The sequence below is a fragment of the Maylandia zebra genome, linkage group LG1, assembly GCF_041146795.1.
Source record: "Maylandia zebra isolate NMK-2024a linkage group LG1, Mzebra_GT3a, whole genome shotgun sequence".
Lineage (NCBI taxonomy): Eukaryota > Metazoa > Chordata > Actinopteri > Cichliformes > Cichlidae > Maylandia > Maylandia zebra.
This window is the reverse complement of record NC_135167.1, coordinates 35510510-35521465: the sequence shown is the minus strand read 5'-3', so window position 1 is coordinate 35521465 and position 10956 is coordinate 35510510. Positions and strand designations below refer to the sequence as shown.

The 10956-nt window shown below is 41.6% G+C and overlaps 1 protein-coding gene across 3 annotated transcripts in view; it reads right to left on the bottom strand.

The window, feature by feature from the left end:
* The window catches only part of lsp1b (lymphocyte specific protein 1 b), a 72967-nt gene that overhangs the window by 46438 nt on the left and 15573 nt on the right, over positions 1 to 10956 (bottom strand). For all 3 annotated transcript variants that reach the window (XM_012925325.4, XM_004573307.6, XM_076885473.1), the window contains exons 4-6: positions 3633 to 3787; positions 2610 to 2904; positions 975 to 1100 (exon numbers count right to left, since the gene is read on the bottom strand). In XM_012925325.4, the coding sequence (XP_012780779.2) occupies positions 975 to 1100; positions 2610 to 2904; positions 3633 to 3787 (576 nt within the window). The remainder of the gene's footprint in view (positions 1 to 974; positions 1101 to 2609; positions 2905 to 3632; positions 3788 to 10956) is intronic.

The window sequence follows — 10956 nt, the reverse complement described above, 5'->3', positions numbered from 1 at the left end:
GTCCACCCGACTCCACGATCGTACGTCATCAGTGGGCCCCAAGGGACAATTAGAAGAAACCGCAGTCATCTTGTGCCGATCCCGCAAACAGAGGCTCAAACCGAAGCCACACAGATCCAAGCTACTCCTACAGAGAAAGTTTCTGAGCCAAGCGCACCCCATACACCAGGTGTGGTTAGAACCCGGTCTGGTAGGGAGGTGATTAAACCCAAAAGACTTGATCTGTGAAGCTGATTGTTTGAAAACGGAAAAGTGTGTTTCAAATGCTGAGTTGTGGTTTTGAGGGTAGCATGTTGAAAAGAAAAAAATGTGTTTATTCTGTTACAGGTTGAAAAGAAAAAAAGTGTTTATTCTGTTACGGGTGGAAAAGAAAAGAGAAAGTGATTATTCTGTTACAGGAGGAAAATAGAAAGTGTTTATGACAATACTGACTTTATGTTTCCTGAAATGTTGGGGTATGCCTGTATTGAAAAAAACTATATGCAGTTATGTTTTGTTTGAAGAACAAAAGAATGTACCAGTCTGACTTCAGTAAGGGGGATGTGGTGTAATCTATATTGGTGAATATCATGCGCCACTAGGCGGCAGTACTTACCCTTCTAGACAGGAAGGATGCTATGTGATGGATATAGAGTGAGCTGGAATAAACATGGTGGGGTTCCACATTATTGCCTAAACGAGGAGTTTTATTAAAAGAGCCCAACACAACATTACTGACTAGCACTGCAAAACAGAATTGTTAAAGAATTGTTAAAGTTTTAATTTTAATTTCACTTCAGGTTAGATTGCGCACGTGCAATTGCGCACGTGCGCAGCTTAGAGGGAACATTGAGTACAATACATCAAATTTTGTACCGGAGCATAGTAGATGTTACCTTTTCTGTAAGGAGGTTTACACTAGACACCATATGATTATGGAGACCCAGTAAATACCAAAAGAAGTCCTACAGATCACCCTCGGTTTTACAAGTTACCTTGAATGTTGGACTCATGGGACCGTAGCAGTTTAATGACTCTTCGCCTTCACTGCTGTTGCAGAGAGAAATGGCAGAGCTTCTGTTTTCCAGCTCGCTCCACTGGTCTCTGCTGTCTGTCAGTCGCTAGGAAAAAAAAAAGAAAAACAGAACATTTGTATTTGATAGACAGATGTGCAGTAAAAGTACTTTCTGTCCTTAATTTGTATACACTGAAGGCAAGGTAAATATATGCCTCAAAGCAGTATAAAGCACATATTTGCATTGTTTTTTTTTCGAGTTTAAGATGATTTAAATTAATAAGCTTTCTTATTTCTTTAAGGCACATTAGTATCCACTTCACCCTTGGGTGGGGAAAAGTAAAATAAAACCAGATGTTGCTAGTTTTGGTATCGCAGCCTTTGTACATTATGGCAGAAAAATTTCCTAAGAGGATCAAGGTTTGTTTCCATAAAGCACAAACCACAATTGTAACAAATAACTACCCCCCATCAAAGACACAATGACAGCATCTTAAACAATAACACTCCAGACATAAGCTGTCGTAGGATTAATGGTACAACAATATACCTCTCTGAAAGTGTAGCTGGCGTTTGGTACTTTTAGAGTGCACCCCTTTCAAATGTTGGCGGGGCTGGGTGTTGATGCATAATTTTGACACTTTTCCCCAATATCGCCCAATTTTAAAGTGTGAAACTTTTAAAACTTGTTTTCACTGTTCGCTCAAACTGCATTAGTTGGTGGCAAAAGCCTAATGAATACCTAGCCCACTGCTGGTGATAAAAACTGGAATTTCCACAGCGCCTTACATCATTGGTGCTTCATTTTGACACCCTCTAAGCCAAAGCAGCATTCTTTCACTTTATTGCTTCAGATCTGGAGCCAAATTCTATGAAATTGGAGTTGTTTAAAAAGCTTGCGTGTACTTCATGAAACACTTTTTATGAAACACTAGGGGAAACAGGACATTTTTCTGGAGCTATGTCAGTAAAGTACTGACATAGCTGCTTTGTAGATGTCTGAATAACAAAATGAAATGCCTAAATCCCAACTTCTTAACATGTGAAACTGTTGGACACATTTGACAAATTGTGTGAGAGATTGAATCATGGAGGCAAAACTGAAGTTAGTTTGTCCTTGATGTTATTATCTCATGAAGATTTCATGAGATTCATTGTTTTTATGTGCACACGATGGATTATAAATGACATAGCCAAATATAAAATTTCAAAATTGTTTCCAGAAGAGTGTAATTCTAGTTGATTTGGAACCTGTATGCTTGCTGCATGACATCTATGTCAACAGTGTTTTATTGAAAATGGATCTTCAGTCTGCCTTTATTGATAGACTCACAAACCTCCTGACATTTTCTGAGGTAGCATTTTGCAAATCTTACATGAAAGTATGATCTTATTCTCAAGATTGCTCTACATTGATCTTATTGTGCAAAAAGGACAGTTACCTAAGTAAATTTAAATATATATATTTTAAATATATTTTATATGTAATATATAATAAATATATTTTTAATTAATTCTCTCTATATATAATATATATACATGTGTGTGTGTGTGTGTGTGTGTGTGTGTGTGTGTGTAAATCCATAGATTTCCTTACAATCTGTACAAAGCAAACCTTGTTTTGCAGTGTTCTTTCTTCTTCATTGTCCTCCCTCGCCTCATTCTTGTCATCCCTGTGTCGCCACACCCTTATGTGGTGGAGGTCTTCCTTCACTTCATGTGTGAAGTCCACCTCTTCCTCCTGTTCATCATCTCTTGGAGTCTGTCTGCTTTCTGTCGGCCTCCTCTTTTTCTGCAGAGTTGGCTGCACCTCTTCTTCTTCTCTCTCCTGCTCATGCTTGTTATTCTCATTCTTCTCCTCCTGTTCCTTTTGCACCTCCACCTCCCCCTTCACCCTGCAGGCTTCTTCACTGTGGAAAAGATAATTACATTGAACTGACCAAAATGTTGTGATCCAGACACATTACCACAAGTAAAAACCTTGGGGAAAACAACAAAGAAAAAAACTCTACATAACCTACACAAATGACTGCATTTCAAAATGTAAAATCACTTAAGTACTGTACTTGAGCAAAATGAGCAGGGTGTAGTAGAGGCTGACAGTCATACTGTATGATTTCACCTCACATGATATCATCTTTCCCTAACGTTTTCTTAAAAATATAGCAATTATGTTACATTTTACAACTGCAGGAAAAAAGAAAAGAAAATGTTGAAGAAAAGTAAAAAAAAACATATTACTTTTCCTAAAACATCTGCCTGGCTTCCTACAGAAACTACGCAACACTTTTTTAAAGCAGGCATTTGCAAAATATCACCACCAAAATATAATTTTGTATTATTGCAACAAGATAACCCACAATTTTCATGACTGTGACTTATTTATTTTCCTATATTTTCATCAAATAAAGTTTTATTTCATTCCTTTTGTTAAGCAAGCTCACTTCTAATTCTTTTTTCATTATTATTATTTAATTATTTTGTCAACCCAAATACAATATAGCAACATGCTATGTTATATTTTATTTGTAGCTTTTTGTGTTTAAGAATTAGAGAAGATGAGTAATGCTGTGTGTCTATTACCTAGATTGGGCACAGCAAGACATTAAAAAAAAAGAACAAGGAAAAAAAAACTAACAGTGAGTAGGGAGCATATCGTGGCTTCATTGTTCCTGCTGCCAAATACGATGTCATATCTGCTGGCCGGCAGGTTGTGTGCTGCAACCTTGTGTCGTGTGCCAAGAAGACCGATGAGCTGTAAGATGTCCTGACTTCCTTTTTGTCATTCGAGGTCTATAAGAAGTCAAATGCAGAGAAGGGAACACAACATCTTTAATAAATTAATGCTATATACCAAGAGTGTGCAAAAGATGTTTACATCAGACCATGCATTTTTTCTTAGCATTGCAATAATTATTTATTAGAATTATTTACTGTTTCCCCACATAAACCCCTAGGTTACAAGTTATGATTAAAAATCACTACAGGTAATAATAAACATACTTAAATTCCTCCTGTGCTTGCAGAGCAATTTCCCTAACAATCATTATGTAGAGCATTATTAGTGTAAATGATTGGGCAACCAAAGTGCAGATTTGGGAACCATAACAGAGTGTAGATATGAATGTCATGGTAATTTGAGCTTTTAATGATTTCCTTGAACTTTTTCCACTTTGCAAAGCATTTAAGCATTTAATGACTTCACTAAACAAGAATTGGTGCACAAGTTCTACAAAGGGTCAAAGGTATACAGACGAGATCAAATAATTATATACCCCCACTATTTTTTGGTTAAATCTCCCTCAATAACTCACATCTTGCCGGGGTGGTTTTAGAAGTCATTAGATCCAAGTGGTTGTCATACTTCTTGCTATATATTTGTCTCAATATTTAAACTCTACCAGGGCCTGGCAGAACTGGTAGAGCTCATTTAAAATTGTTGATTTCTTGGCACTGATCTGGCTTTTAAAACAAACTTTCAATACGGTTGAGCTCAGAGCTTTGAGTGGGCAATTTCAGCAGCTTAATGTAACCCAGTTCCTAAAATCATCTCAAACAAAAGAGAAGAAAAAGCAAAACATTTAATGTTCATTGTTTCTGTTCTTACTGTCCTTGTTTAATGAAAGTGAAACGAGATCAAAATATTTATTTAAACATACACTCAACAAAAATATAAACGCAACACCTTTGTTACTGCTCCCATTCCCCATGGGATGGACGTAGAGACCTAAAATTCATTCCAGATACACAATATAACCATCCCTCCCAAACAGTGGTCACAAATCAGTCCAAATGTGTGGTAGTGGGCACATCTGCTATATTGAGATAATCCATCCCACCTCACAGGTGTGCCACATCAGAATGCTGATCTGACATCATGAGTAGTGCACAGGTGTACCTCAGACTGCCCACAACAAAAGGCCACCCTGGAATGTGCAGTTTTTTGCGCTATTGGGGGTCTGGGGACCCAGAACCGGTCAGTATCTGGTGTGACCACCATTTGCCTCATGCAGTGCAACACATCGTCGCATGGAGTCTATCAGATTGTCAATTGTGGCCTGTGGAATGTTGGTCCACTCCACTTCAATGGCTGCGCGAGGTTGTTGGATATTCGTGGGAACTGGTACACGCTGTCGTATACGCCGGTCAAGCACATCCCGAACATGCTCAATGGGTGACATGTCTGGTGAGTATGCTGGCCATGCAAGAACTGGGACATTCTCAGCTGCCATCTGCCCTGAACAATGTGAACCATGATTCATCCGTGAAGCGCACACCTCTCCAACGTGCCAGACGCCATCGAATGTGAGCATTTGCCCACACAAGTCTGTTACGGCGACGAGCTGGAGTCAGGTCAAGACCCCGATGAGGACGACGGGCATGCAGTTGAGCGTCCCTGAGACGGTTTCTGACAGTTTGTGCAGAAATTGTTTGGTTGTGCAAACCAATTGTTCCAGCAGCTGTCTGGGTGGCTGGTCTCAGACGATCTTGGAGGTGAACCTGCTGGATGTGGAGGTCCTGGGCTGGTGTGGTTACACGAGGTCTGCGGTTGTTAGGCCGGTTGGATGTGCTGCCATATTCTCTGAAACGCCTGTGGAGACGGCTTATGGTTGAGAAATGAACATTCAATGCACGGGCGACAGATCTGGTTGACATTCCTGCTGTCAGCATGCCAATTGCACGCTCCCTCATTGCTTGTGGCATCTGTGGCATTTTGCTGTGAGACAAAACTGCACATTCCAGGGTGGCCTTTTGTTGTGGGCAGTCTGAGGTACACCTGTGCACTACTCATTATGTCAGATCAGCATCCTGATGTGGCACACCTGTGAGGTGGGATGGATTATCTCAATATAGCAGATGTGCCCACTACCACACATTTGGACTGATTTGTGACCACTGTTTGGGAGGGATGGTTATATTGTGTATCTGGAATGAATTTTAGGTCTCTACGTCCATCCCATGGGGAATGGGAGCAGTAACAAAGGTGTTGCGTTTATATTTTTGTTGAGTGTAGATGGGACGCAGATTATATATGATATGCTCTGGTCAAACAAGGGTTAAGTTTTCTCAGAGGGTTGATGAGCTCTGATGAGAGCCTATTGTTTTACTCCACTCCTCGCATGTCAGCCAATCGGTGAAGCTCTAGGCAGCTCTTGTCCCTCCTTAGTACCAGCTCCCAAGTTTTCACTCTCTTGATCGTAAAGCCGAACAGAGCAGGCGGACTAAAACTTTGTTATCGGGCAGAGCGAAACCGGAAGGTTTACTGAGCTGTGGCTTCACGTAAACGCTGAGCATCCACTCGACGGCGATCAGGTTTTTATATGGGACGAATCCAAAGACCAGGTCAGCGATTCCAGAACCCAGAGTGTTCCACTGTTCACTGAATGGCGAGCCAACCCAAGATCCTAGGAGACGATATACATATACATGCACACTCATTTGCACATTGATGGACTACAATCCTCTACTGTACAAGTACTACGGTAGGACAGACAATCACACACACACTCCTTGTCGGACGAATTCTATTGGAATACACCCGTTTGTCATGGGCCCCACCGGTACCATTTGGACTTAAAAAAAGACTAATTCTTTTACTTGTGCACAATTTTATTTTATTCTATTTTTTTTGCTACTTTGGGGGAAATTTTTATACTTGACATTCTGTTAAAACCTGTTGAAATACTGTGTTGTTTACAAATTTATTTTACAAGGCTTAACATCACTAAAGTACTTTTGAAGCCACACAACTGTGTTTGTCTGGTTTCTCTGCCATTCGTGTACCAGAGCTCTAAGAGTCGTTCTTAATCTTCTGATGCTAGCCCAAATTACTTATTACCTTGGTAATTATCCATTGGTACTTTATATAACTCCACGTGCTACAAAAGTGGCGAGCCAGCCAGGAGCTCTTTGGTGCATGAATATCAGCAGTGAAACCTCCTTAAAGTGTGTATTTTCATTTAAACATCTTTTGCTATTGCCACAAGATGGATTTTGTATTGAGCTCAGGTATCAAAGTCCCCAATGCAGTAATTGTTAGTGGTATACTCAATTCATCGGATGATGAAGAGGTTCTTGACTTTTTGAAGCAGTATGGTACCTTTAGAGCCGTCCCAGTTGTAGACTCCAAACTCCGAATTTTTCAAAAATCTGATCGTTGAGTACCGAAGTGGTAACTCCATTGATGCCTTAACTGATCTTTTGCCATGAAGTTGAAGGGAAGCCCGGTGTAAAATACCATGTAAGAGCTCTCTCCAGCGTTTACACTGCCACCGGACGTTTACACCGGACGTTAGATCGTTCAGCGGTTTCACAATACTTGAGTAGCCTTTAGGAACTGGGTTACACCCTCCCCTGGGTTACACCCTCCCCTCTTGAATTCATGCAAGTCCCTTTGCATGCCTACTGCGAACTGCATCATCTAAGAACAATAATTCCGCTTTAGCATTTAAAGATTCAATGAAAGCTGTGGTTAAGCCCTGAAATAATGATTTGACCACAGTGACAAGGGGATTTCCCAATTCAGGGTAGTCTAGCCTTTTTGGTGGCTGGCAACTTCTTTCAGATCGTCGGACAGGAATTTCTTTGCTTGTTTGTTCATCTCTCTCCTTGTTTACTGTTTCTCTGTCAAATATCAAGTCCCCTCCTTCCTCATCACTCCCTAACATGTCTGGGGGAAGTAGGATTTGTTCATCCCTCATGTCAGGGCAATCCGTAGAAGGTAAGTCTTTTTCCTTTTCAGATTCATCATTTCCAGGTAAGTCTCTTTCCGTTTCAGGTAAGTCTTCTTCATACGAGGCTTCTCTATAACTTGTGATCTGATTGTCATAAGGTTGGTTGTGGTCAGCATGACTGGCTGGAACAACATCGGATATGGTGTCTGCACAAGCTGGAGTATTACCAGCCAACTTGTCTTGATCTGCAGTCACATTATCTTGACCAAGACTTGATTTATGAGTCAGCAGAACATCTCGCTTGACAATGTACGCCGAGTCATTTGGCACTGATCTATCTGCAAACCAGTGGATTGAAACAGTATCAGGGTGATCTGCTCTTTCATTGTCTTTGTGAGTGGTCTGTTGAGTTCTGGGCCTTTTCTTTGGTTTTGGTTCTTCAGGTTTCACTTCCTTGGCTGCAGAGAGGAACCCACAAGGGAGTAAGAGGTCTCTGTGTAGGGTGCATAAGGGGCCATCCCCGCCCTCTGGTATAACGGTGTAGACGGGGAGGTCTCCAGCTCGTTTCACCACCACGTAGACGGTCTGCTCCCATTTATCGGCGAGTTTGTGCTTCCCTCGAATGCATATGTTCCTGACAAGGCTGGACTGGGACAAAAAATCGGCCCGGGCATTTTGACTAGAGACCGGCCCACCAGGATAAAGATTGAAAATGTGACGTCATTCAGGGGTAAAACCGCAAAGGATTCTGGGAATTTGTGGCAAGAGGTACTAGCGCACGCAGGCTTTCAATTGAGCTCAGTTACACAGCGATAATAAGAAACCCAAAAAATGGCAAGAAGCTGTTGTATTATTAACTGCAATAGCCGGTCGCATGACAGCCACGGGAAGCCGACGGGTAAAGAGATCGTTTTTTTTTTTTTATCGGATTACGTCCTTGAAGAGAAATTTTTTTAAGCCATGTTTCCGAAGTAAGAGCCGACGGATGGTCTGGATATGCCAAATATAACGTCTCAGAACACTCCAGCTCACATGTTAGTCTGCTCCAAGCATTCCCACAAAGGTCAGAGTTTTGTAGTAGTTAATACGTCATTTTTCTTAACATAATTGGTGATATAGGTTACAAGCAAGTCTGGCGCTGAACAGAAATTATCGCGCTATGCTCCTTTATTTATTGTGCATAAATAGTGAATTGTCCTGACACAATATTGCGTTTCGCTTCTGTTGTTACCATGGTACATTGACAAAAACATATACTTTTATTCACAGGATAAAACAGTTGTTTTGTATCACTAATTGTCCAGTACGATTACAGCATACAATATTATTGTCACTGCTACATTTCTGTAATGCTACCAGAAATTATTTCCACTGCTAATTAATTACGGTTGAGCTCAAAGGTTATATTAATAAACGGTTAACGAATGTGTATTTATGACGACGATTTGTGAGACTGGTAAACTTACCTTTGTTCGTACGATGGTCTTTCGTTCTACACGGTGCATTTCAAGGTCCTGCACCCATCCGTCGGTAAACTGTACCTGGGCTTGTTGCAGTGACCTGAAGTTACTAAACTTCATGAGTGTATGCACTCACTCCAAGAACCGTATAATTCTAAATATGAGCGTGGTGAAAGTTGGGCAGCACGCTAACGTCTTTGGTCCACTCTGTGTGCTCGTAAGGGTCTGACCCTTTCACTCCTTTGATTTTTTCCTCGTATCTTTTCTTTGTCTTTTCGTCGAGTCTGTCTTTGTACGGACCGGCATTGTTCTCCTTTTGTTTTGTACATTCCTTTTTTGTGCGGCAAAGAAAAAACAAGAAGGTATTGAAACTGGAGAATGAATGTTTTGCGGTGCTGCAAATGCTTGCATTTGATGCGGTACTTGGATTGTTTTGCCACGAGTTCCCGGCATGCAATGTGCGAAAATCACGTGATTGCTAAACAAGGGGGCGGGTGCATCCGGCCTCCTCGGCTGTAATTGGTCCAGCCCAGAGTCGATCATGACCAATTGGCCAATCCAACACCTTTCATTATATATACCCTGAAAAAAAAACAAAAAATCCATCGGCCCATAAAAACAAAAAATCGCCAGCGGCCCACTGGGCAAATGCCCGGTATGCCCGATGGCCAGTCCAGCTATGGTTCCTGACCAGCACTCGGTCCCCAATTTCCAAGGTAGATGTGGTCACATGTTTGTCAAATCTGGTTTTGTTCCTTTCGGCTACCTTTGCAGCACTCCGTGTAGCTATTTTATAGCTCTCCTCGAGATGGAATTTGAGGTCCTTAACATATTGGAAGTGTGACTTTTTTCATTGTTCTCTCACAGGTAAACCAAATGCTAAGTCGACAGGCAACCGTGGCTGACGCCCAAACATCAGCTCATACGGTGTGAATCCAGTCACCTCGTTCTTGGTACAGTTGTATGCATGAACTAAAGGCTTTACAAAATCCTTCCAACGTGACTTGTCTTTGTTCTCCAGAGTTCCAAGCATACTTAAGAGTGTTCGGTTAAAACGCTCCACCGGGTTGCCCCTGGGGTGGTACGGCGTAGTCCGAATCTTCTGTACGCCTATTACTTCACACAGCCCCTTGATCAGCTGAGACTCAAAATCAGGCCCTTGATCGCTGTATAATTTTTCAGGAATGCCATAGTGTACTATGAAATGGTCCCACAGACACTTTGCGACAGTCTGAGCTTTTTGGTTCGATGTTGGGATAGCGACTGCATATTTAGTAAAATGATCTGTGATGACAAGAACATCTTTCACATTACTGCTGTCTGGTTCAATGGATAGGAAATCCATGCAGACTAACTCAAGGGGTCTTGATATTCACCAAAGGTGCAGCCTTCTCAGGTAACGTTTTCCTGCGCACACACCTGTGGTAGGTCTTTATCTTTTTCTCCACATCTGAGGACATTCTCGGCCAATAGAACCTTGCTCTGACCAGATTGAGTGTGCACTCTATTCCCATATGACCCATGTTGTCATGTAGGCTTGTCAACACAGACTCTCGCAGGTCTTCAGGTAAGACCAACTGATAATGTTTACTACCACCTTCATGGCGTGTTCTGTAGAGAATGTCATTGCACAGCTCGAACCTGTTCAACTCTCTCAGCAATAGGACTACGTCTGGAAGTTCTTTCCTCAATGTGGGAGGGGGTTTCTTCCCACTCTCCATCTGGGTGATAATATGTCTGATGCACCGATCAGATCTCTGGCTGTCTCTGAGATCTGCCTGTGAGAGTTTGGGAATGACTTATAGGCCTCCCAACGTCTCTTCGTGCT